The 27,960-nt window shown below is 42.6% G+C and overlaps 1 protein-coding gene across 1 annotated transcript in view; it reads left to right on the top strand.

Moving 5' to 3' along the window:
* The first annotated feature begins 1,521 nt into the window (after positions 1–1,521).
* The window catches only part of Hs6st3 (heparan sulfate 6-O-sulfotransferase 3), a 666,663-nt gene continuing 640,224 nt past the window's right edge, over positions 1,522–27,960 (top strand). Inside the window, exon 1 of the mRNA XM_038310392.1 lies at positions 1,522–2,225. Within this exon, the coding sequence (XP_038166320.1) occupies positions 1,522–2,225 (704 nt within the window). The remainder of the gene's footprint in view (positions 2,226–27,960) is intronic.

Genomic DNA, 27,960 nt, shown 5'->3' with positions numbered 1-27,960 from the left:
GATTGGATTCTGGGGTAATTTCAAAATGTACACTTCTGAAAAAGCGAAGCTTTTAAAAACATCTGGGGATGGAGGAAGACTCCACTGTAAAACACAGGCGAGGAGAGTGGGTGCTACACTTCAATTGGGAAAGGTTAGACCCGATTGTTAAAGAGCTCACTGGGTGTTAGCAGAATGAATTTTAGGGGGTGACCCTTAAACTGCATTTATAACCTGCGTGGCTGCGTGCTGAACTGGCCTCGTGGGGGAAGAAATGAAGTATGCACCAGACACAATGCTCTTTACATAGCAGGCGTTTAATGGTTGCTGGTTGAATAAAGTTGTGGCGTTGGACCTGCTAAGTTAATAGTTAAGGAAGGATTGGAACAAACTTGAACACTCAGTTTGAATGTCTTGGGGAGACAATAAATGAGGCCTGGAGTCGTTCCCATGCTGAGGAGGGACAAGAAACCCCTGTCTGTGTGGGACTTCCTGCCACAGGGGTGTTATTCTTGCAAACAAGACCAAGCAGGTTTCCGTCCATTCTAATACTGAGAAAGATACCAGTGTTGCCATTTAGAGGAATCAGATCATCGCTAACAACACCCTCCGTGGGGCCTGTTCTCGCCTTTTTGTCAGATCTCCCCGGCTCCAGGCTGAAAGGATTCCCACCCCCAGCTACCTCCCGCAAGCCCCGCAGAGCCGCGGACTCCTCCCCTGGAAACTCCTCCGGGGTTGAGGAAGGCTTTGGCGCATGCTCCGTACCTAGGGCAGGTTTTTTTTTTTTTTTTTTTTTTTTTTTTTTTTTTTTTTTTTTGCTGCGGGTAGCAGGGCTCCTGTCACACCGGCTGGCGGGTTGTGGCGGTGCCAGCCCGCGTGAGCGAGTGTGTGCGCGTTGCCTGCGCCTGCCTGGGCGGGCGGACCCGGAGCAGTAGTGCGATTCGCCCGGGAGGCGGCTCCGCAGAGGCGTCTTTCTCGCCGACGCCGTGGGGCGGCTTTGCAAACTTGCAGCGGGCTCCGGGCACCCGAGGACCCGCCGGGGAAGGTGCGGGGCGCGGTGCACACGGAGGGCTGGGGTTGCGGGGTCGGGCCGCGCCTTTGCCCTTGGCCGGCGCCTTGGCGAGCTGCATGCAGCCCCGGTGCTCGCTGCCGCCTGCAGCAGCCCGGGGCAGGTCCAGGACCCGAACCCCGCGCTCCAGCGCCTGAGCGTCTGCCAGCCGGCAACGGGATGCTCCGTGTCGCCTGAGAGCGCCGCGTCCCGGCGCAAGAGGAGCCGGCTCGAGCCAGGCGCCCCCGGGATCGCGAGGAGCCCTACACCGCCGCCGGCGCCCGTCTTTCCGGCTCCGCTCGTAGGCCCCGGCTCCGCAAGCCCCGGAGTGCGGCGGGGCAGCCAGCCAGCCGCGCTCTTCGGCGGCAGGGGCATGGAGGAGCGGCGGGCTCCGAGCCGCGCCCCGGAGTCCCTGAAACTTCCGAGCAGGCGCCCGATCGCGCCTCTGCCGCCGCTACCACCGCCACCTCACCTGCCGGCTTGAGAGCGGGACCATGGATGAAAGGTTCAACAAGTGGCTGCTGACGCCGGTGCTCACTCTCCTCTTCGTGGTCATCATGTACCAGTACGTGTCCCCTTCCTGCACCAGCTCCTGCACCAACTTCGGGGAGCAGCCCCGTGTCGGGGAGGCCCGCCCGCCCGCAGCTCCGAGTCCTGCTCGACGGGCTCAGGCGCCCCCCGATGAGTGGGAGCGGCGGCCCCAGCTGCCTCCACCACCCCGGGGACCCCCTGAGGGGCCTCAAGGGGTCGCGGCTCCAGAGGATGAGGATGAGGATCCCGGGGACCCGGGGGAAGAAGAGGAGGAAGAGGAGGATGAGCCCGATCCCGAGGCGCCCGAAAACGGCTCCCTGCCCCGGTTCGTGCCGCGCTTCAACTTCACCCTGAAGGACCTGACCCGCTTCGTGGACTTCAACATCAAAGGGCGCGACGTGATAGTGTTTCTGCACATCCAGAAGACGGGGGGCACCACGTTCGGCCGGCACCTGGTGAAGAATATTCGCCTGGAGCAGCCGTGTAGCTGCAAAGCTGGCCAGAAAAAGTGCACCTGCCACCGGCCGGGAAAGAAGGAGACCTGGCTCTTCTCCCGCTTCTCCACCGGCTGGAGCTGCGGGCTGCACGCCGACTGGACCGAGCTCACCAACTGCGTGCCGGCCATCATGGAGAAGAAGGATTGTCCCCGCAACCATAGCCACACCAGGTACCGTCCCTGTCCCATATGGCTGCTGTCTATTACCTGAGACTCCCCTCCCCCGCCCCCAGTCCCGAACCCGCCAGTCCCTTTGCTGTTTGGCAGCGGTTTCCAGAGAGTGGAACAGAGGATTTGGGTGAAGGGTAAGGACGTCTGGATAGTGCAGGGGTCTTGAGCTGGTTCCTTCCCCATGCTCCACTGCTTCTTGCCATCCTCTGTCACCTTCAGACGTGTCCAAAGCCATCCCGGTGTGCGTTTTGCCCAGTGCCTAGCACTCTGATGTGATGTGGAGCGGGCACTCCAGAATAGCTATGGAATAGTCAGGGTGTCCAAGGTCCGGGCTGGACCAGCGAGGTCGAATTGTGAACTTAAATTATATGGTTGAAATCCGAAGCAAAGGCGAGCTGGGAGGGCAGACACAAAGCATGAGTTTTTCAGGAATGGGGAAGCTGGAGTATATAATCCCCTCATAAGTGGCTCATGGTGGCTGCTTGCCAGCTCAGAAAACAATCTTTTATGATGCCGTTTTGGAGATACACGTGCAAATATGCGCGCCACTGTGATAACCCTTATTCTGGAGATGGTCTTTGTTGCTGGGCAATGCCAGGATTTGGACTCATGCTGTTCTCAGCAAGATTTCCACTCCTCCCCTTAAGCGGTTCCAACAGCTCACTCCACCATTCTTTGTTAAATGCCTACTGTGTGCCTGTGCGTGTGCCCAGTGGATACAAAGACTGAACCTTTTGCTGTCAAGAGGGAATGCTACCCGGCTAGCACAGGAAGGCAGCTGAGGGTTGAGAAAGTTTGCGAGCTTAGCTGCCAATGCAGCTGCTGCCACCCTTTGAGTAATGCCCAGGGTTAAGAATATGGTCAGATGCTCTTCTGCCCAGTGCTGTCTGGAGATTTAGCTGACGAGCTCAAGGGAATAAAATGCTGCAAGTTCAGAACACTAGCTTATTGAAGTTTTGAATCTCAAAGGTTTCAAACAATTTGGTGTAAGGAAGCAGGAATTGAAACACTCAGCTAGATGTGTGGCTCTCAGATAGCTTTTTGCGTTTGACATTATGGGAAAGCTTCATTTACAGGAAGCTACCCAGATTTTGAAATTTGCCACTACCAAAGCATCGAATTCTACTTCATTTCTCCTAGAATGAGTGGTCTTGCATCATGGTACTTTAAAAAAAAAACTTTAATCTTGCAGCTTATTAAATACTGTCCTTGATGCTCCTTTTTCTTTAACGGAAATTGGTCAGAATAAGAAACTGGTGGCCCTCTCTTCGTAGTTTGTCTGAAGGACTTTGCACCTGTAAATATTTTAATAGTGCATTATTTTAGAGCCTGCCGTTGTATTTTAGCTTAAAACTTTTAAAGTATTACATTTGCTCTTCCTATCACAAAGCACAAGTACTTCAGTGAGATTGTCTCTGCTCTACGTCATTCCATGGTATGCCCTTTTAGTTTAGATATTACAGATTCCTGCTTGGTCCTAAAGAGTTTGTGAGCTGGTTTCGTTGCTTCCGTTCCAGTAAAACTGAGTCTTTTATGATCACATCAAACCTTCTGGTGACTTTCATGAGTGCTAGTATTTAAAACAAAACAAAACAGTGTCCTAATGGATAGATCCATGAAGATGAGAAATACAAAGTCATTTGTTTCACTGAGTAATGAGACAGTCCTGCTGTTAGTGACCCACGCAGGCCACACATGGTGAGGTCTTCCCTTCTAGAGGAGATGTACCCTATCTCTCTATTTCCTGGCAGGAAAACTCCACCATGACCGTGTAAACATATGATTTCTATCACAAGCAAATGACATTTTCAGTTTAGCAACGGATCATAAACATTCATTTCTTTTTGCACCAGAAGTTATCAGATGATCAATTACGTTGTATCAATTTGTTTTCTCTAATTTTTAATGTGATGTTTTATGTTGCATTGTAGAACCTTCTTATTTCTTCCCTCTCTCTCCTTCTCCCCAGTGAGTCTCTTTTCTTCATAGATACTGTAGGAAGGAATATCTGTGATATATGTGAAGGGCTCTTCATCAAATGCTATAGGGGAGGAATTGAAGAGACATTAATAGTAGCATCTTGCTAGCAGAGAAGACTGAATTAGTTGTCTGTCATTGTGATGTCTGTGTACAGCATTCTACAGTCAACAAGATTAGCCTGGATAATAGAGGGTACATTCCCACAATGCAAAATGGCAGATAATCTATTGGCACATAATGGGAACAAGGTTCTACTTCAAATAGGGCTGACTCTAAGCAAAATTGAGAAGGAGCTCCTGTTGGTTTTATTTCCCTAGGCTCTCTGCTCCTGGTCCCCTGTTGGCAGCTCCTCCCATTTCTCTTAAGGATCAATGCCCTTGTGGATTACATAATTGGTAAATGCAAGACTCTGGAGTCAGAAGAACATGGATCTTTTTTTTTTTTTTTTTTTTTTTTGGTTTTTCGAGACAGGGTTTCCCTGTAGTTTCTAGAGCCTGTCCTGGAACTAGCTCTTGTAGACCAGGCTGGCCTCGAACTCAGAGATCCGCCTGCCTCTGCCTCCCGAGTGCTGGGATTAAAGGCGTGCGCCACCACCGCCCGGCTAAGAACATGGATCTTGCATGATGTGTGTACTAGGAGTAAATTACACTCTTTTCAGAGCCCGAGACTCACATTCTCCCCACTTTATAATGTAAATAATAATTAGGATGCTCCATATAGGTGTGTTTTGAGAACTAAATGAGCTAATCAATGGAACATGCTTTGCATAGTATATATACATAGTACAATATGTTGGTATATAATACTTAATATTTAATAGCTGTGTGTATGGTAAGTGGATAGTGAGAGAGGAGGGAGAGACACTCAGGCTAGAGACAGAAGAGAGAAAGCCAACTCTGAGATAACATGGGGGAATTGAAGGATGCTTCATATGGATTTCAGGAGCTCAGGAAGGGGCACGGCCCTGGGATATCACAAAGGTGAACTTTGACTATAGTGGTTGACTATAGTGGTTGAGATAGGATTGGAAACCAACAGGAAAATGGCTTGTCTGTGTCACTTTTTAAAAAATCATTTTTCCAAGGATTTCTTCTTTTGTGTGTGGTGTTTTTTGTTCCTCTCAGTTTATCAGTAGGTTGTCCTATCTCACTGTCTTGTCTGTGTTCTTTTTTTTTTTTAAAAAAAAAGTGTGTGTGTGTGTGTGTGTGTGTGAGAGAGAGAGAGAGAGAGAGAGAGAGAGAGAGAGAGAGAGAGAGGCTAGTTGTTGGGGGACTAAGCATTTGGGCATATGCATGACTTGGAGCGCTTGGGGAGGTCAGAGGACAATCTCACATGTCAGTCCTTGTCCTCCACCTTGCTTGAGGCCTGTATCTTGATAGCAGATGTTTATACCAGGCTAAAGAAAGGGTCTGTGAGTTTTTGAAGACTCTCCTGTCTCTGCCTTCCATCTCACCCTGGGAATACTGGAACTACAGCCATGGTGTTTGGGTTCTGAACTCAGGCCCTCATGCTTATGTGGTGAACCCTTCACCACGGAGCCTTCTCCCCAGCCTGGGTTGCTTATTTTATATTTTCTCCCATTTATATAACCCAAGCTTTAGGGGAATTTATTTTTCCAATATTGAGTGTGTATGGAATCATAACATTTTATAGTAAAATAAAAAAGATAAAAACCACTGAAGAGAAAACTAATCTCCACAATTTTGATGAACATGCTAACACTAAAAAGGTGAGATGATGTTACTGAAGTTTCCCTTGGGAATTCATATCTTTGTGTGGCCATCATAGTCTATGTCCTAACTTCTGTGACCTCTCCGATCATATAGCATGGTGACAAGTGTCTTAATTACCTACCTCTAGTATGTCATGTGCTCTGATATTAATGGGAATGCGTTTTGAACAGTGCCGTTGTGTGAGCCGGCCTGTTAGGAAAGGGAACTTTAACCTGAGTGAGCGGGTATCATCCTCTTTCTCACACAATGCTAGAAGATACTCTTGCATAGTCTTCTGTAGGATGAGGAGGGGATTTTTTTTTCTCGTTTTGACTCATGTTCCATTGATCCTGTTGGGATGGCTGATTTCCTATGGATTTGGTACTAGACAGGATTCTGTGTTGCAAGTGATTTAAACCTACGTCTAGTGGGGCCTGCTGACTTACGTAAGTATACAGCAGAGCATGGGCTCCTTCTCCCCACATTCCTGTGCCTGTCTGTTCTAGCAAAGTACCTCAACACATGAGACGGGAAAAGGACTTTTATGACTCAATACTGCACAGGGAGACAGGGAAGCAGTCCTTCACTGTGCTCCCATTTGTAATCTTAGAGAGATTAACTCTGGTTAATTTCAGTTTGTTGCTTGTGTCTTGTTTAGGCAATCACTGTGGTCAGGATGATGAGGTTTTTTGACTAACTTTGTAGTGTGTGTGTGTGTGTGTGTGTGTGTGTGTGTGTGTGTGTGTGTGTATGTGAGAGAGGGGGGTGCTAGTATAGATGCAGTGCCCGTCTGGACCCCAGGACCTTCAACGGTGTCAAGTACAGTTGCTAATAAATGAGAGAGAAATGAGCCTTTGGCCATCTTCTTTGCATGCTACTGAAGGAATGCTTTTAAGTAAATGATAATTTGTCTTGATTAATATCTGATTGATATATCTTCATTGATAACTGAAAGCTATATTCACAGTAACAGAAGGCATTGGTAATTACTGTGAACACAGAAAAAAAATAGGATAAAGATCAAAGTTGCCTTCAGTACTCAAAAGAAGAAGATGTGGAAGGTGAAGGGGCCTGGTATCAACCCTGAATGTAGAACCAGGTTGAGATTTGGTGGGGTTTCAACTTGAGAACGAGCCTCACAAAATGTGAAGCTGTCTCCAGTCAGTACGAGCTCTTCTGTGAGGTGGGGTGGCCCTCAGCAGTAGGGACTTTAGTGGTGCCCCACTCACCATTGACAAAGATGAAACTCCTTCCTGAGAAAAGACAGCCTGGATGGCCCTTTACTGGAAGAATCCTGAGTCAATTCGAAGCCGAGTTTAGGGCGTCTTCTCCCAACCCTAGCGTGTGGACAGAAAGAACTACCAAGATCATACATGAATCCCTCTCTCTCTAGCACTCATAAATATTTCTACAGGGAAACTTCGGTAGAGTACAACCAGGGAGAAGAGATGGCTCTGCTCTGCACATTCTGAGCTCAAAGCAGCAGGACCTTGTAATGACATCATTTCCTTAACAAATACTGAAAGAAGATGAGAAGACACAACACAACTCATCCCTCAACAAACAATCAAACAAACAAATAGAACCGCTTTGAAGCCTCATGCTGCTTTGCCTTCAGGCAGCACACTAAAATATATGTTTTCTGCAGAGCACCGAATCAAAGATTCTAGACCACTGTAGCCTGCGCTGCAATAGAAAGCAGTTTACTGTCTCTTGTAGTTAAAAACGCTGGGCTGCCAAGGTTAACTTTTTCCCATAAGGTTTGTGTGCAGCCTAACACTAAAGAGATAAGGTTTGTTCTGTTGACACGCTGCATCTGCTTACATGCTCGTGACAAGCAAGGTCCCTCAAAGTATCACTTCTGCCTCAAACCACCAATATTTCTGTGAGTCAGGAAGAGGTTAAACACATTTGGGTTTCTAAATAGTGAGGGTGTTTAATCCTAACAAATGATGTGTTCCACTGCCTTCTCCTGCTCGGGGCGGGGGGAGGGAGCCTTAGAGAAACAGAACTTAGAGAAACAGAACTTTAGAGAAACAGAAATGTTCGATAATTAGAAGCTAGGTAAAATTAGCGAACAATGTGGTTTTGCTTAGCCCCAGACTCTTTTCTGATTCCCCAAAGCTAATTATTATCATCTCACTTTGACTAAGAACAATCAGAGTCTTAGGACATTTGAAAAGTACTTTTGCTTGATAATGGATTAATATTTTGAGACTGTCAAACCCTAATGTGACTAAAGAGTTACAAAATGCATTATTGGGTAGGGCTAATATGACATTAGTTGAATAGGGAACTCTTATTTATGTATTTTATAATAATCCATTACCTTGTGTCAGAATTTTTGCTGGATGTTGGCTATCATGGATACATTCTCTGTTGATTTTAATTGGCTAATGGCAGTTTATATCACTTATAGCTGAGCATTTAACAAAATGTTGAGAAATGTACTCAAATGTTGTTATCTTAGAGGTGTTATTTGTCTTTAATCTTCCTGTATATACTGTTGCTCTGTAAAACATGCATGAAGTGCTTAGCACAGAGATTGACCCATAGATGATACACTCAGTAAATGCCTGCTTTTAGATTGCCTTTAATAACTATAGCGTAATTGACAAGATTGTGGCCCTTTAGAAAATTATCGGATGCTTTCCTTCATGACTGTTATTTTGGGTGTAAATTCAACTTGTTAGCAGTTGAGATCCACCACAAGCAAACTACTACATCTGATTATTCAAGAGAAAAGAAAAAATAAAAAGGTAAGTTTTATTGTATTATGTCAGTAAGATTATCTTCTTAGAATAAGAGATATCAGCTGTTCATTTGGGAATACACAGATACATTAAATTTTGGAAAAGGTTATTTTATTATACATTTTTAACATAGAAAAAATATCAGATTGAGCTGAGGGGATGGGTGGAAGACAGAGTCTACATCATCTTAGGCGTATTTAGACTTACGGTTACTACTGGTAAACCAGATGGCAGAGTCTGAGTTGGATTGGTCTGGTTGGAAAATATGATGTTGGGGGGCCGACAGAAGAGATAGTGAGTTAGGAAAACATCCCCAAGAGAAATTGGAGGAATCCCATGCCAAGCTTTGTAGTAACAGAAAACAACGCTGTCCTCTGATTTCTGAATGTAATTAAAACTGAAGAGTTGGATTCCAAAGTCAAACTCTGGGGATTTTAGGCTCAGCCTCTTGTTATGTGACCTCGGGTTATCAGACCCCTGCTCTGTGTGTCTGTTTCCTTTCTGGGAAAGGAGAGTGGCAAGAGTGTTATAACTTACATTATAATCTAGGCATTAGCAACCTGTGTGGTGTCCTTAGAAAAGAGTTAGGGAGTCATATATACGGTTAGCCATTATGTTCTCTCGGGTCTTGGCATATGCAGACAGCCTGTGCTGGGTAGAGGTAAGATAGAAACTATGCTGTCCTTTTGCAATCTAAATAATACAGAAGTTAACATATAAGCTGTGATACAAAAGAAATGGCTGTAGAAGATAAAAAGTAAATGTTGATTTCATCTAGTACTAGGGACACTCAGTGGGTACTTAGTTAAATGGAAAAGTGAAGTATTTTCCCCCAAGCATACTGTTTTTTTCTAATGGGAAATTAATGAAACAGCAATAAAATGTTTAAACATACACAATTAAATTCATACATGAAAAAGTCCTGCAGTGAAACTGAATTAGTTGCCTGTGGCACATAAATATTTTTAGTTCACTGTTATTATTAATATCTACCCATGCTTTTATTGGTAAGTACTGTCATTTGTTTTAAGAACCCTTCATCTAGCACTGTGGATTTATGTAGGGCTGTGCATTCTAATTTCTTTATAATCACAGGATGTCATGAATGTCAATCACCTTGACTTTCTTGGTATTTATTCATTAGATTTACAGAGCATTCTTCCAAAGAATTCAAGATTTCTGGGTATGTAGTTACAAACCTGTTTGATGGACCACAATTAGAAACCTGTAGGATTTTTACAGTTTATGTCTATAGCAAAAGCCGATGTAGGAAGAAGAGCAAACTCAGTTTTAAACAGTTAGATTGTAATGTGCCGATGGCAGTCTGAGGAGAAGACTCCTATATTTCAGTAAAGAGCGTGTGAAGGAGGAGAAAACAGAGGGTGGTGTGGACTGTCAGTTTCGACAGAGGAGAAAGACCAAAGTGACCGAGGTGAACGAACCCAAAGAGAACTGAACCAGAAGGAGGTAACACTGCATGGAGAAGACAGAACTTGGTTCTGCATGCAGTGGCTCTGTCTCCTTTGTGTGTTTGGAAGATGCTTTCGGCCACCCAACAGGCTATCTGTTTTGGAGAAGAAGTATATTGAAGGCGGATCTCTGTGAGTTCGAGACCAGACTGGTCTACAAGAGCTAGTTCCAGGACAGGCTCTAAAGCTGCAAAGAAACCCTGTCTCGAGAAAAAAACAAACAAACAAACCAAAAAAAAAAACCCCAAAAAACAAAAAAAGAAGTATATTGAACATTGCTGCTATGTATTTACTAATAAATTTCTTCTCTTTTGTGGCATGATGCAGTCTTTTTCTGGTTTTATTAGTGTGGGTTCTGGCACCGATTGGGTTTTTAAAGGTGTATGTCATAGAGGTACAGACTGGGATAAGAGAACAGACTTTGGATCTCCAGGTACCTTTTAATAAGGAAGGGAGACCATTATCCCAACTGGATAGCAAGTAGCAATGGGGAAGACTGATGTTGTTGTATCTATTGTATGTTGGTGGCTAACAGGAGATACTGTCTCAGTTGGGGAAACACAAGAAGAGGTATATTGATAAGAAGTATTTGTAGAAATCTCCTTCAGCTGCAACGGTGGACCCAATTGAGGCAGAGAGAAAGAAAGAGTTGGGAGGATATGTCCTGACTACTTTCTCCTCTTAACTGTCTTTTTCCATCATCTTCCACTGAGCGACTCTATTTGGAAGCTAAAAGGTGGGACTAGTTAGTCGATCTACTTCCTGGACTCCAGTGGGATGGAGAAGGATGGGAGTAAACTCTGAGTTGCAGGGGTGGGACGGAGAAGGATGGGAGTAAACTCTGAGTTGCAGGGGTGGGACGGAGAAGGATGGGAGTAAACTCTGAGTTGCAGGGGTGGGACGGCTGAATCTGGAGGACGACTGACACAGTGACAAATAATTGGAGGCTTCTTCACCATTTTATAGGTGTCCCCGTTCTTGTCAGCTGATGAGAAGCACAGAAAACAGTATTGCAGAAGATTCTTTTTTTTTTTAATATTTGAGTGCAGTGTAGGGAACTTATTTATTTATTTATTTTAAAGATTTATTTATTTATTATGTATACAACATTCTGCCTCTATGTATGCCCGCACGCCAGAGGAGGGCCCAGAAGAGGGCGCCAGATCTTATTACAGATGGTTGTGAGCCACCATGTGGTTGCTGGGAATTGAACTCAGGACCTCTGGAAGAGCAGCCAGTGCTCTTAACCTCTGAGCCATCTCTCCAGCCCCAGAAGATTCTTCTCTGCACAGAATACAGTATTGACTTAAAGAATGGTGGAAGTAGAAAAGGATTCTTCCAGAAAGGAAAGTCACGACAGGGACACTGACTGCATCAGAAAAATCAAGCTATTTTGGATGTTTGTCTCCAGAATGCACCTTTGCCAGCTGGTTAATAGTGACAGATTTGGGCTGTTAGATCCGTGTTAGGGTGCACAGCAGACAACTCATATTTTATATCACATCTATGTGCAGCATCTTATATATTTGGAGTTATAGAGCAATATTAGTTAAAGCATGACAGGCGGTGCGCCAAAGTGGCTGTAGTCTGCAAAATCGTGTTTATGAGATTGAATGCTCACTGTTGCTTAGAATGTTTCACAAACATTAAGAATATTCAGAGTAACATTTATGAGCAATATTTCTATGAAACCTAGGGGCAGAGGGGGGGGTGGGGAAGGGGAGGAGAAGAGGAAGAAGAGGAGGAAAAGAGAAGTAGAAATAGTATCATTTGAAATTATCTAAATGTTTTTACTTTTAATTTTGAAAGACTGTTGAAATATAGCTATATGTATTTGCAGAAGGCATGGTATTCTTCAAAGTATACATGCCAGAATCTTTCTATGCAGAATATTGTAAGATTTTTATATTTATGTGGGAGTAGCTGTGGGTACTTTCAAGCCAAAACGCTTGAAAGTCCCATGAAAGGGACAAAAGATGTTTGAAGAAATGAAGAGGGCTGAGGAGGGTCATGTGACAGGCAGGGTGAAAAGGTGAATACTAGGGGTGGGAGGGCACTAAAGGGATGGAGCTGGGCATAAGATCGTGTGTGTGTGTGTGTGTGTGTGAGTGAGTGTGTTGAGTGTGTGCTGAGTGTGTATGTATGAGTATATGAGTGTGTATGTGGGTGAGTGTGTGTTGTGAGTGTGTATTGAATGTGTATGTGTTGAGTGTGTGTGTGTTGAGTGTGTGTGTGTGTTGAGTGTGTGTGAGTGTGTGTGTGTGTGTGTGTGTGTGTGATATCAACTAAAGCTAACTAAGTGAGAAAATGCTAAAAGGAAACCTGTTACTTTGTATTCTAACTAAAAAAATCAAATTATCCTAGCATTAAATGCTGGAAGATTTTTAAAATAAAATTAGTAGGCAAAAGAAACGAAGAAGCATATAGTTACTGCTTTACTCCTGAGAGTCAGATGCATTGAGTAAACTTTCTATTTATAGGTGGCAAACTAATACCCAATGAGATACCCGTACATATCCCTACTGGGCCCGATGTTGTTCTCCTACCCACAGGAAGGGATGATGGGTCCTCCATGGAGAGCAGATCTACTGTCCCTCTGTTTACACCATCCCCTTGTCTTCTCTCTAGTTCATTGCTTTATGACACAGCTAGAGTCTGAGCAAACTGGAAATAAGATCGTGCTCAGGCCTTTGTTACTGTGTGAAGTTTCTGATTGTGATAAAATTGCCTTGGGAAGCGGCTTGTGCTGGCTAAGAACCTTGTTGAACTGGATTTAAGTCCAGGTATTTAAAAAGGTCTGAGGGGTTGTGGTGGGGCGGGAGTGGAGCGGGAAAGTACTGAAGGAGACTACTGGAAAGGGGGGAGCATCTTGGGGTTAGGAAATCTCCCAGGAAAATATAAGGGTGACCCCAGTCTTAACTGGCAGATTCTAGCAATAGCAGATACATAGCCTGAACTGGCCATCTACTGTAACCAGACTGGATGCCTAGTCCAATTATCATCAAAGAGGCCTCATCCAGCCACTGATAGAAACAGATGTGGAATCCTACAGCTGAACATTATGTGGAGGTCAGGAGATCCTGTGTAAGAGAGGGAGGAAGGATTGTAGGAGCCAGAGGGGTCAGGGATACCACAAGAAAACCCACAGAATCAACTAACCTGGGCTCATAGGGGAGCCTGCATGGGACTGACCTAGGCCCTCTGCATATATGTGACAGTTATGCAGCTTGATCTTCTTGTGGGACTCCTAGTAATGGGAGTAGGTGCTGTCTCTGACACTTCCATTGACTTTTGGGACACTACGCCTCATTGTGGGTTGCCTTGCCCAGGCTTAATACATGGGGGAGTGCTTAGTCTTACTGCGACTGGATCTGGCATGTTTTCCTGATTCTGCCCTTTCCTGAACAGAATCAGAGAGGGAGTGGATTGGGAGGTGAGAACAGGGGATTAGGGAGAGTAACTGGGAGGAGTGGGGGGAGGGAAAACTAAGGCCCAGATGTAAAATATAAATAAAAATATTTAAAAATCGGAGCAAGGTGCTGGGGTTTGTTTCTTCCTCATATAGCCTCACAAGTTCCTTATTAAAGTGTCTGCACACACAATGAAAGAGGTGAATTAGCGGTTATCTCATTTCTAATTTTTTTGTGCGTTTGCTTGAGACAAGGTCTCCCTGCATGGCCTCGCGTGGCCTTTTCTCTCTGTGTAGCCCAGAATGGCCTTCAGCTCACTGCCCTCCTGCCTCTGGCTCCAGTGCTGAGATGACAGGAATGTCCCATGTCTGTTCTATTTCTAATACTTTTATTATGATTTCTCTCTTGCTGTTTCCAATGGTGTATATAAAAGTCATTTGGGTAGGAAAACTTTTAACAACCTGGAGAAATTTAGGTGCATCGGCAGTATTGCGTTTATTTATTAACCTCAAATATTTGCGACTATCAAGGTACATTGTTTGCGTCTTGCATTTAGGCTGAAGCCTAAAACACTGCTGCAGATAAATCTCTTTGCTTTGAAGGTTTTATTCTCCAAGTTCCTTATGTGTGCTATAAAGAATAATTAATATAATGAAAAAATCAATATTGTGTATAAATTATTTAAGCTTTACTACCGTTGTAATTTTCTCTTCAACACCTATTGATCTGTAACAATTCATTTGTTAATTTCTCCCTGCTACGATATTCATTGTGTTAGGTCTGTAGTAGTGCTGGCCCTGCACTTTGACCAGCAAGTCATGAATTACTAGTGATACATGGAACCAGTTAGCTTACTGTGAGTGGCCTGAGATGGAGACAGGCTGCGGAAAGCCTGGAGATGCTTTCCGGTAGGAGGCCCATGACTGCTAGTATTGGAAGTGTATATGTGTGCAAGTTATTAACGAGTAAATTCTCTCAGTATGTTGTTCTCTGGGTCAGAATATCTTTCCTTCCTTTATTTTATTTTTCTGGTCCTGGGGATAGAACCCATGGCCTTTCCCATGTGATGGAGGACTCCCATTGGCTAATAAAGAAACTGCCTGGCCCATTTGATTGGCCAGCCTTTAGGTGGGTGGAATAGACAGAACAGGAAGAAGGAAGTGAGGTAGATGGCTCAGTCAGATGCCACGCCTCTCCTAAGTTAGTCAGACTGCCGTGCCTCTTCTCCAGGAGAGAGATGTGATGGAGCAAGCCACCAGGTCAGACATGCTGAATTTTCCCCGGTAAGACACCACTCATGGTGTTACAAAGATTATTAGTTATGGGTTAGTCAAGATGTGAGTAAGAGACTGAAACAAATGAGCCAGGCAGTGTTTAAAAGAATACAGTTTCCATGTAATTATTTTGGGGCATAAGCTAGCCGGTGGCCGGGAGCCGGGTGGGATGTAAAGCAGGCCTGCCCACAGCTCCACACTACAGAATGGCGCCAACGTGGATAACTGAATCCACAGAAAACCTGAGAAAGCTTGGGAAAGAATAGAGCAAAGCATGGCTTCTTGGTAGCAGCAATTTCTCGGGTCTGAATGTGTGTTTTTCGGTTTTCAGCCATAGCAGAAAAAAAAAAAAGCTGTGCTGTTTTAAAATGCCGGCTTTCTGGGCCGTCCTGCCAGGGCAAACTCTGACTCTTTCAAGCAGGCAGTCTTGACTATGGAGCTTTTGATTATTGTTTGACATTGTTGCAGCTTGCTTGCTGGCAGGGACCTTGAACCGCCACAGAGTTGTGGTGATAAACATGGCTACAGCCAGTACCTCTGCCATGAGGCTGGAAAGCTAAGGAATGGGCTGGATCCAGCCGCCAAAGTCATGGCTTTAATCCTACCTATATTGCTTGGTAAATTAAAGACCCGTGTGGTCAGAAAAAGAGAGATATACAGTAAAGAGAGATTCAAAGACAAAGAAAACCTCTAAATGGTTTACAGTGAGTTAAAAATACATGTAGGCTAAAAGTTAAAGTTCTTACAGTTTAAAAAAGAGAAAGAAAGAAAGAAAAAGGAAGTAGTTTGTTGTGGTGGCACACACCTTTAATCCCAACACTTGGGAGGCAGAGGTAGATTGACCTCTGTGACTTCAAGGTGTGGCAGGATACACCTTTAATCCGAATGCTTGGGAGGCAGATACAGAAAGATCTCTGTGAGTTCAAGGTGTGGTAGCATACACCTTTAATCCCAGCACGTGGGAAGCAGGGGCAAGTAGACCTCTGAGTTCAAGGACAGCCTGGTCTATAGAGTTATTCCAGGACAAAGATATACAGAGAACCTGTCTCAAAAAAGTAAAAGTAAAAAATAAACAAAATAGAGGTTAAAATAAAGCTGCACAAAGATGGAAAATACACAGAGAATCTTGATACTATATACTATTATGCTCTCTTTGAATTGTTTGAATGCTGAGGAAGGAGCAACAGCTGCTAAAAGATACTTGTTTATAAATGCTGCTGAACTAATCCAAAATAGACATTTTGAAAATACCTTGACTTCAGAATTTGGATCTAAGGATATGATACTTTGGAAAAGAGATTTTCTTTTGTTTTTACAGAAAATGAGACCCTATTGGATTGCTTCTATCCCAATATGGTATGATAGACCACGCCCTCCTGAAGGTTGCTGTGAACACCCTCAAAAAATTACTTTACGCAACTGATGACTGAGATGAACATGGCACACAGCTTACACCATAAAAGATCGGATTAACAGCGCCCCCATTCAGCAGGAAGCAGTTTGGAGAGAAATAACTGCGCCCATATTCCCAAATATTGTTTATAAATGTTCTTTTACATTTAAAGGGGGAGATGATATAGATATAAATAAGTTGGATTGTTGTGAATCTTGGTTAATGATATTATGGTCAATCTTGTTATATGTATTTCTGATCTTGATTAAGGTATTGTGATTTTGTAGTTCTTTTAAAAATGTAATGTATAATTAGGAAATATAGGTTGTTAATGGATAATCATCAATAATAGTAAAGCTTATAGTCATGTTAGTTAGATTTTCTAGATATATAGAGATATATTTTAGTTAGATAGGCATTCCTAATATCTTTCAAATACTACAGAATATTTCACTTAAATGTTTTAATAACTTAAGGCTTTTCATGACAATGAGACATATCTGCTCCTGGCAGCACCAATCTACTTCAAGAGGAAAATGGGCATCGAAGAGGCTCCTTATGGAGTTTGATAGCAATTTGCGCAAGAAACTGCTCTTGCCTGGACTGTTGCAGAAACTGGACACAAAGAACCCACAGAGAGAGGACTGCTGAACTTGCCTAAATGTGAGATGATCTTTTGGGGTTCCTGATTCGTGTAAGAGTCTGCGAGACGTTCTGCAGGACACAGCAGATACTGACTGAACTGCCTTTGAAATTTCCTGCTTTATGGAAATGTCTGCTGGAAACTATGGGCCTGTAGGCTGAAGATGGATGCCCCAACAGTACAAAAGAACTTTGGGTGACTGTCCAGGCAGTGAGATGTCTCTATCATTTCTAGAGTTTGGAAATTACATATTTCTTATTTACTTAGGTAATATTGTGTCCTTCTGGAGTCTTTGATGGAGCTGAAGAAGAATAGATAGATAGTTATAGTTGTTTTCCTTTGTTATGATAAAAGATAAAGTAGATATAAATATTGTAACTGTAATTCTTACTTGATAACTGTTTTGTTATATGTAATTTTACTATGTTAAAGTTAAAGTCTTTCTTTTTTGTTTAAACAGAAAAAGGGGAAATGATGGAGGACTCCCATTGGCTAATAAAGAAACTGCCTGGCCCATTTGATTGGCCAGCCTTTAGGTGGGTGGAGTAGACAGAACAGGAAGAAGGAAGTGAGGTAGATGGCTCAGTCAGATGCTACGCCTCTCCTAAGTTAGACAGACCGCCTTGCCTCTCCTCAGAGAGAAGCCAGATGCGATGAAGCTCCAGCCCAAGATGGATGTACACTAGAAACTTCCCGGTAAGGCACCACTTTGTGGTGCTACACAGATTATTAGATATGGGTTAATCAAGATGTGAGTAAGAGTCGGAAAATAATGGGTCAAGCAGTAGTTAAAAGAATACAACTTGTGTGTTGTTATTTCGGGGCATAAGCTAGCAGGCAGCCAGGAGCAGGGCAGGGCGAAAAGCAGGCCTGCCCAATGCCCTCACTACACCCATGCTGGACATAGTGCTTGGTGACTGAGTTGTGCCACCAGCTCTTGCCCTCCTTATCGCTCCCTTTCTTCCTCCCATATTTTGCTCACTCTCTCTTCTCCCTTAAATTTAAGAGTTTTACATATGAATGGAGTCCAGCACAGTATTTTAATTTGTGCTTATAGTATATACCAACTAATTTCGCCCAGTTCTCAACTTCTATTGTTCAGTATTCTATATGTGGATTGAGTTCTCTCCTCCCACTCCCCTACACTCCTTTTCGTCCCTCTCCATGTATGTGTGTGTGTGTGTGTGTGTGTGTGTGTGGTGTGTTTTTGTGTATGTGTGTGTGAGTGTGTGCTTGCGTGTATGTGTGTGGTACGTGTTTGTGTATATGTGTGTGAAAGTGTGTATGTGTTGCATATATGTGTGTATATGTGTGTGTGAAAGTGTGTATATATGTATATATAAGTTATGTGTATCGGTTTGTGCATGTGTGTGTATTTGAGCACTGTGAGTGTGTATGTGTAAGTTTGAAAGGGTCTCCTCCCTGATTATCTATTGTTATGGACAGGGTGTTACTGAGTCATATTTTGACAGTCCCAATGGAACCACCCCAGAGAGCTGAAACAGTCTGAGACCCTTTGCAACTCAAAGAGAGTTACGTTGCATAAATCAAACTCTTCCGAGGGACTTTTACACTATGGAACTTAGATTAGTGAGAAAGAACAGTATCTCGCAAAGAGCTGCAAATTTGAAAATCAACAACCAGGGTGTCAATTTGATCTTCCCCATGCTCTTCCTGACTTATGTGTATTAACCCCTTCCTGTCAGAGTCTCCCAAGAACGACGATTTTGTGTCTTTCTGAGCCTAGAGTAGCTCCTGGCACAAATAAGTGGTGAATGAATTAATGGGGTAACAAAAGTAAGCAAGTGTCATTTTATTTAGCAAATTATTAGGCCATTTGGGTAAGAATGAGCTTCCTTCCCAGTTGCTGTGAGTTAAAAATTGGATATAGAAGTACTTTGTAAGGAAAAGAGTAGTGGACTAATTTAAATCTACATGTATGGTGGAAGTCTTTAATATGAAACAGAAAAGGAAGAGAAGTTGGGCTTTGGAAAGGCAATGAATATATTATTCAGCTTTTATAGAGTTTCAGAAACCAGGGACAACAGAGATAAAGTGGAAAGTGTGAAAATAGACATTCGGCTCTGACTTGTTAAAGGAATGGCCAGATTCCTTTGAAACAGGAAATAACATGACATAAAGGGCTGATCTAAATGCATGCTTTCATTTAGACCCGGGGAACGTCTCTCAGCCCCAGAGATTTGGTGCAGACCAGATTTAGAAATGGTTTTGTCTTCCTCCCTTGTCTTGCCTTTGTGAGGAAATGATCCTAAAATTGGTCCTTTAAGATTTATTTTTACGTGTGCATGTGTGTGTGTGTATGTATATGTGAGTGTGTATGTGTGAGTATATGTAACTGTGTGAGTATATATATGTGTGAGTGTGTAAGTGTGAGTGGGTATATGTGTGTGTCTGAGTGTATGTGTGTGTGTGTATGTGTATGTATATGTTTATGTGAGTGTGCACACATTTGTGCATGTGTGTGGTGAGTCCAGGTGCCTGTATGAGGCAGAATAATTTGTCAGATCCCCTGGAATTAGATTTACAGGTGGTGCTGAGCTGCGGGTGCTGGGAACTAAACTTGTGTCTTCAGTAAGAGCAGCAAACACTCTTAACTGCTGAGCTTTCCCTCCACCTCTATAAAACTGATCCCTGTGATCCCTGAGCCTTGGTTGTGGGAATTGTGTAGTGGAATCAGCTGGGACTGGGAAGCAGCTCTGCATTTTGGTCAGTGTGGTTTTCCGTAATGGTCTCCCACTGCAACGAGAGCTTTCCTTGATGAGTGGGAAGAAGCACTCATATCTGTGGCTGTGAGAACAGGTATTCAGAATGTAGATGAGGATTATGCCACTTTAATAAAGTAGTGGTTGTGCATTCTTCTCCAAGATTCATGACATCACCAGACCTGAGTGGTTAGCTAGGTTTCTGGTACCAGGCATGACTGTCCTCTTGCTGAGTGGGTCCAACTAGAGAGCTGTGGGTTACCGTCAAGGTGTTTCTGCCATTACTGTACCCTAGCTTCCACAGGTGGGAAACAACCAGCAGTCCTATCCAGCTTTGATGCCTGTGAGCCACGGCAAAGACAAGCATGCCACGATAACTCTAAGTGCGGTCTTCAGTGGCTTCTTCGATATCACTACCCTTTGTTTGCTTAATCACCTTTAAAGCAGATACCAGACAACTGGAGACAGCTTCTATGCTCCTGGGCAGGCTACAATGAGGAAGAGAAGCCATTTCTTTTAATGAAATAACGGATCTGGCCCATGTTTTCAGCTTCCTTTCTGTTTGTCTTTCTGACACACTCTGATGCTCTCTGTGTATATAATACATGGTATTCTATGGCTTGTGTTTCCAAGAATCTTTGAATATAAATCTCTCTCCCTTCATAATGGCCATTATCAAATCTGATTCAGCACATTCAGTTAATTTCAGACATGTAAGTACTAGAACATGGGTTTCAAAAGACACTGTGCTGTGGGACAATGGTATTTTATCCCGTCACTTGTATTATCTTAATAAAATGCTGATTGGCCAGTAGCCAGGCAGGAAGTATAGGTGGGGCAATGAGAACAGGAGAATTCTGGGAAGAGGCAAGCTCAGTGTGCAGTCCTCATCCAGACACAGAGGAAGCAAGATGTGAGTGCCTCGCTGAAAAAGGTACCAAGCCATGTGGCTACCCAGACAAGAATTATGGGCTAATATAAGTTATAAGAGTTGATAAGAAGTCTGAGCTAATAGGCCAACCAGTTTATAATTAATGTAGACCTCTGCGTGTTTCTTTGGGACTGAGCAGCTGCAGGACTGGGCAGGACAGAAACCCCTGTCAACAAGAGTGGAAATCAATGATTGGACCATAAGAACAAGGCCGGGTAGAGGTCAGGTCTTGTATTAGGTTCAGTTGTGTCCTTACACCTGTGACCAGGATTGTGGATTGATGGAAGATGATGAAGTGGGACTGGGTCTTCAAGTCGATGTTCTAGACTATAGGAGGAGGGGAAGGAAGGTGGAGAGGGAGGAAAACTGAAGTGGAAAACCTGACCCAGCCAGTTCTTTGCAAGAAATTTTACAACCGTAGACTGATTTTAGCTTAAAGTTGTTTTCTTTCTTCAGCTGGCCCCAGAGGACTGACTAACTCATTTCTGATCGTATAGAGCCCAGCATCCAGCACTGTAGAGGGGTCTTGGTCCTGGGTCTCGGAATAAAATCAGAGTTATGTAAGTTGCAGGCAGAAACCATTTAAAAATGATTATATATCAAGATATTTAAGTCAATTTCTGGCATTGTAATTTGAACTTTTTGTAAAAGTCACAAAAGGAATGCTTAAGAAAATGAGTGCAAATGTTTATAGCAATGAACAAGAAAGAAAGTAAAAAACTTGAGTTAGCTGAAGAGAGAGGGGGTAATATTAAATTGAAAGTAGGGTGGTGTATATAGACAGCTTTGGCCATGTGCTGGGCTAAAGAGATTAATTTTGATTTAATATGAAATTTAGATTTCAAAAGTGCAAACAGTGGAGTTATTGTTGAATCCCATCTATAACTGTTATGATGCAGCCCTCTTCAAGAGGAAGAGCTTAAACTCATCCCTTTACCCCAAGTATTGACTTTAATGAAATGATTTCAACAAGAACACGCCTGAAGGAAGAAGATTCCGCATCTGATGCCATGCTGTAAGGTGGGCGTGCCTTCCACCCTTGTCTCCTGGTCTCTGTGTCCGTTTGTCCCTTTCTTTTTCTGGTGCGGTGCCACTAGTCCCGTGGGTAAAGGACAAATCTAACATGTGCTCTAGAAGAAAATAGAAGTATTATTCCTCATTTAAAAATCAGAATTCTGAGCTGTTTAGCTTTGCAGGACAGTGGAAAGGAAAAAGGTAGAGAGAAGAGATGGAATTAAAATAAAAAGAAACAAGTTATGAGTGGGAAGTTATAGAAAATGAATAGCACTCTGTAAAGAAGGGCAAAAAGCTCCTTGTATTTTTCCTTTTGTATTTCTTTTTTAATTGTTTTTATTGTGCTATACATTTTTCTCTGCTCCCCCTTCCTCCTTTCTCCCTTTCTACCCTCTCCTGTGACCCCCACATTCCCAATTTACTCAGGAGATCTTGTATATTTCTCCTTTCTATTTAGATCCACATATATCTCTTTTAAGGTCCTCTTTGTTGTCTAGGTTGTCTGAGGTTGTGGATTGTAGGTTGGTTTTTCTTTACTTTATGTCTAAAAGTCACTTATGAGTAAGTACATATGATATTTGTCTTTCTGGGTCTGGGTTACCTCACTCAATATGATGTTTTCCAGATCCATCCATTTGCCCAAAAATTTCAAGATGTTATTATTTTTACCACTGTAAAAAATGGACCACATTTTCTTCCTCCATTCTTTGGTTGAGGGACATCTAGGTTGTTTCCAGGTTCTGACTATTATAAATAATGCTTCTATGAACACAGTTGAGCACATGTTATTGTAGTATGATTGAGCATCCTTTGGATATATTCCTAAAAGTGGTATTGCTGGGTTTTGAGGCAGATTGTTTCCTAAATTTCTGAGAAATTGTCACTTTGATTTTCAAAGTGGCTGTACAAGTTTCACTTCCACTAGCAATGGAGAAGTGTTCCCCTTACTCCGCATCCTCTCCAGCATAAGTTGTCTTCAGTGTTTTTGATCTTGGCCATTCTGACAGGTTGCTAGGTGCTTTTAAGTGTTCTAAGGATTGAACTTGGGTCCTCATGCTTGTATGTCAAGCACTTTTCTGGCAGAGCTTTCTCTCCAGTCCTGGTTAGCATCTCTTTATCAATTCATTCTAAGATATCAGTTTTAAATCAGGTTAGATTAGCTTTCCACCTTTCCCAATGCATCAGTGGATCTCATTGTGTGGGGGCAGAAGAATCCACCAGATTCTGAAAGGGACAAAAAAACCAGCCCTTGGGAAGTCGACCCAAGATGGAACTGAGTGCTCATAGAATTTCACTGTGTGCATAGGATTCCAGATTACTGAAGAGGTCAGAGGACAGCGTTGAGTCAAACAAGATGTTCACAAGCTTGACACATACCTTCTATTGTGTTGGACAAGAAACAACTATATTTTGTTCAGTATTATGGACAAAATAATGAAACCTTCCTTAAGTTTTAGACATTGGTTCCAAAGATACCAAGCCTCTCTTATCTTGATGTCTCCCACTTGAGGGAGAATTTTATCTCTGGTGTTGCTGAATGTGTAAGATTTTTACAGCGGGCAGATGATGCCACAGGAAATATTGGATGTGATCTTGAAAACACTATGATGAATCAAGATGTGAGTAGATAGGTTCTGAGAAGCTGGGTTTTCCTAAGGAGGTAATTCACATTCATAAAGCAATGTTACAATATTTCAAATTGCCTGTGGCTTTGATGGGATGGCCCAGGAGAAGGATGTAAGTACATTTACAGCTTCCAAAAGGTGGCGAATTGCTTGTGCAGAATGGACAGTATTCACAGATGTCATCTAAAGCTTTACTGTCTACACTTGGAGATACTCTTACGTTTGTCAGGATCTGCCAGCCTTCTGCTCTGGAGACGCACCGGAGGCAGATCCACAAGTGACACCAAAGTCACCGATATCACCGAAGTCATGGGAGACCAAGGAAGGCTGAGAAACGAATAAAAGTGGTCCAGGAGATCGGGGACAGGAGTCTTCGATGGTAGAGTGTGTGCCACAGCTAGTGGTTATTGGGTCCTGTGCAGATGCTCGATGATGTGAAACCCCATGCATCCAGAATGATAAAGCCCTGCTGATGGAAGTTTCCCTTCTTCACATGGGAGAATGATATGAGCACCTGGCTGATACGTAGCATTTGCAGTGTGGAGGTGCTTGGCATTGTGCTGGCCTTGGACATCAAAAACCATCCCAGATAGCGTGCTTTTCTCAAGGTGGTTGTAATGGCAGTGTGCGCTACAGAGCAGAGGCAGAGAGGGCAGATAGAAGGATAGAGCAGAGTCTTTCTAGATGTATCGATCACGGTTTTCATTGCTATGACCATATAAGATACAGCTTGAGACGGGAGAGGCAGCAAAGAGCATAGCGTCAGCATGGAGACCTGAGTTCATCCCCAGAACTGTGCTGTAGAGCACGGCAGTCCTGCCTGCAGTCTCAGCACTCGGGAGGCAGGGACAGAGGGTGTCTGGAGTTTGCTGACTGGTTAGATCTAGGGTCAGTGAGAAACCCTGTCTCAGAAACAAGGAGAAAAAGCCACCGAGGAAGAGACATGATATCACCCCCTTGTCTCCATAATCATGTGCATTTGTGCACATGCACGTGCACACACAAATACACGCATACACACTGATACACACATACACACATGCACACACATTGATACATATACACAGATGCACTCATGTGCACACACTGATACACAATACACACTGATACAGCATGCATACATAGATACACTCATGCACACACACTGATACACATGCACATACACAGGTACACATGTGCACACACAGATACACTCATGCACACAAACTGATACACGCATGCACACACAGATATACATGTGCGCACACAGATACACTCGTGCACACACAGATACACTCATGCATACACACACTTATACACAATGCACACACACTGATACAGCATGCACATATAGATACACTCATGCACACACACTGATACACACATGCACACACAGATACACATGTGCACACACAGATACACTTGTGCACACACACTGATACACAGTGCACACACATGCACACATATACACAAAGAAGAAGTTAAAGAAGAGGCTGATTTTGTCTCAGTGTTTGAGGCTACTATATAGGACATCATGGCAGAGAAGGAATGGAAGAGGCAGCAGCTTGTGACTGGGGGGATAGAGCAGAGCTGGTCTGTATACCTCAGTGTCTTTCCGCATTTACCCACTGCCTTTAGAGAAAGTCTCCAAAAACAGTATCACTAAGCTGGGGCAAAGCACTCAAACACAGGCGCCTCTGAGGGACTTTTAACAAATAAAGCACAGTGGCGTCAGGTGATTCTTGAGACTTTCTTGGTGCTGTGTTCTGTATTGATTGGCAGTTTGGTGCATGTGTATAATGCGTTCTGGTTACCCTCACCACTGCCATGACCTCTTCCCCTATAACATCGCTTTCCAAATTCGCGTGTTCTCGCAGACAGAAGGACTGACAGGATAAAGCTCGAGTGTCCACGTGAACTGGCATCGTCCTGAATCAGCAGCGAATCACAGGCAATCGTGGGCCATCGGAGCTCAGAACAGAGCGAGTGGCTAACAATCCCTGGAAGGCGTGGTAAAGACTTCACAAGAGAACTTACTTAACTATGGGCAGGAACTGTTCAAAAGAGTTTTCTCACTGTTCCTCACTCACCTGGAGTGGTATGCCTTGATGATGTGTTGTTTGTAGCACAGGGACCAGCGTAAAACTACACCATCATTGATTTATTTTCAGAGTAAGGAAGTACCAAAGTCTATGAGGATGATGGTTGCTTCCTTGTATGGAAGACAAGTCAAGGTCGCCCTGGGATGGCATCTTGAGTGGGATGAGAAGGGGCAGATTGATGGTATCCTAAAGGAAAAGGTTGATTATTCCATTTTTAGTAGATATCATTAAGAACAGATGAACAATAGTCTTCAATTATCATATAGCTTAATTACTTGTGAATGTGCATATTAAGGTGCACAGCCTTCTCAGGCTAAGATGCAGTACTTATAGGGACAATTTGAAGTGGGCTGCAGAATTAAAATAGAACAATTAAAATGTGAGTAAAATCAAAGCTGATGAAAAGAACAGGAAATAGCATCCAGGTTTGTTTCATTACTACACTTAAATATGAATTTAATCTTTTTAATATCTTGGCTTCTAGGGAATGTCGTGTCCTAGAGAGCCTTTGTCATTGTGTTAAATTTGAGGAAATAAAATAACCATATTACTTTCTAGCTCCTGGAAGGAATTTTTAGCTTAAAAAGACATGGGATGACATCAGAAAGGGACATGGGATGACATCATGAACTATATTTTCACAATAGCTTTGCTATAGACACAGAAACATTCTTCAGATGGCTATTATTCATGCTAACTTTATCAAATAGAGATGCCAAGAATAAGGAACTAGAGAGTATAATGAAAAACATAATTCACTGAGGTGACTAAGATATAAAGTACGTAGGAATAGCTTCATTAGGGATGACTGTGACCTACACAAAACAACCTACAGGATTTCACTGGAGATATAATTGAAGCAGGAATGAGTAGATAAATGCTTCCTGAATGGGATAATGCATATTGTAAAGGTCGTCCTTTCTTTTTATCAAGTTAATTTATATAGGACAGATGGAAAACCAAAATTAAGGGACTATTCTATTGCTAATAATCTCATAATTCATTGCTTTTTTCGGCTCTTTAAAACTTTCATACTTCTTAAGGTATAAATATTATCTCAAAATTTATAAGATTAATATATTTAAACTTTTTTGTCATGATATTAATAATCATATAGAGTACCAATTAATTCTGGCAGAAGGCTTCCTTCTAGCTTCCTGTACATGAATTCAGTTTGAGTCTCTATCAGGTGACTACGAACTAAGTTTTTGTACTCTGGCCGGACATAACAAAGTGTGGTTGGTCCTTTAACCTCTTCAAGATCTGTCTCTTCATGACATTTAAAATGTTGAAGTTTTCTGCAGTGAAGAATGACCATTTCTAACAACAGCCTTTGAAATCTCCAAAAAGAGCAGGGGACCTCACAATGACAATTCCACCTGGATTGGGGTAATCCAAGTCAATAAATACCACCCAAAGATTGGCTTTGAGTTACAAACTGCTCAGGACAATTTCAAGATGTCTAGCTGAGATGGTCTAAACTCACAGACTACTCTAGCCTGGACTTGAGACAAGCTCTGAACTTTTCCATTACAATGAGACTGGACAACCAATGATGCAATCAGCTCTCTCAGAATTTGAAAATTATCCCTGTATTTTTCTCAGGGTCGCTGTTGCCCCCAGACAATAAGAAGTAATTTTAAGAACATAATGCCTACATTCCTAAGAAATGGTGTAGGCAGTTTTTGTTTGATCAATGGGTTATAGATATTTGTCATTGGTTGGGGAGGGGTTGGTTTCAAGTTGTTATTGGTCAGAAATAAAACTAAACAAAATAGATTAGATTCAGAGATCTCATTCTAAAGAGAAAAATGGGAGGATGTAGAAATGACAGGATAAAAGGGTAGTTTATTGAAACTACTTTTAAACCATTTTAAAAATCAGCTACTAGTCTTAAATATTTTGCATTGGTATGGATTTTTGTATGCTCATACAAATTTGAGATTATTTTTGTTACACTGTGTATGTGTTTCTACTCTTTTAAAAGATATTTTGGTATATTGATACAAATTTAAAGTTAACTTTGTTATACTGTATATTTATTTCTACTCTTGTTTGTGGTATTGTATTTATACAATTCATTTAAAAATGTATTGTATGATTAAAAATACAAATTAATAGTAATCATAATAGTCAAACTTATAGTCATATTAGGTATGTTTTTAAGGTCTAACAGATATAATTAGATAGATCATCTTCAAACACTTCAAAGACCTACATAATATGCCACTTAATATGTTTAATAACCTAAAATTTTTCATGACAGCAAGACACATCTGCTCCTGGCAGTACTAATCTACTTCAGAGAAGATGATGGGTACGGAAGAAATTCTGTATGGAGTTTATACTCTTTATGACAAAAGCTAGCCATTTGGGCAAAGAAACTATCTTGCCTCAATTGCTAACAATAAACTTCAACCTGGACTATCAGGACAAAAAAAAAAATAGTTATTGCCAGACTTCGCTAAAACAAGGTAGGAAAGTTCTTCAGAATTCCCTGATTCTCAAGAAAGTCTATCAGATATATTAGACTTACAGGTCAAATATGGATGCCCCAATGTTACAGAAGATCTTTGAGTGATTGTCCAAGCAGTCAGATGTACCTGTCATTAGGTAACATTTCACCCTTCTCGGGTCTTTGTAGAAGTTAAGGACCCAATAATTAAACTTAAAATTTTTCTTAGTAATGATAAAAGGTAAATTATGTATAAAAGTTTAAAGTCACAA

The sequence above is a fragment of the Arvicola amphibius genome, chromosome 13 (assembly GCF_903992535.2).
Source record: "Arvicola amphibius chromosome 13, mArvAmp1.2, whole genome shotgun sequence".
Lineage (NCBI taxonomy): Eukaryota > Metazoa > Chordata > Mammalia > Rodentia > Cricetidae > Arvicola > Arvicola amphibius.
Note: the sequence above shows the minus strand (reverse complement) of the source record. Positions and strands in the feature narration are given on the sequence as shown.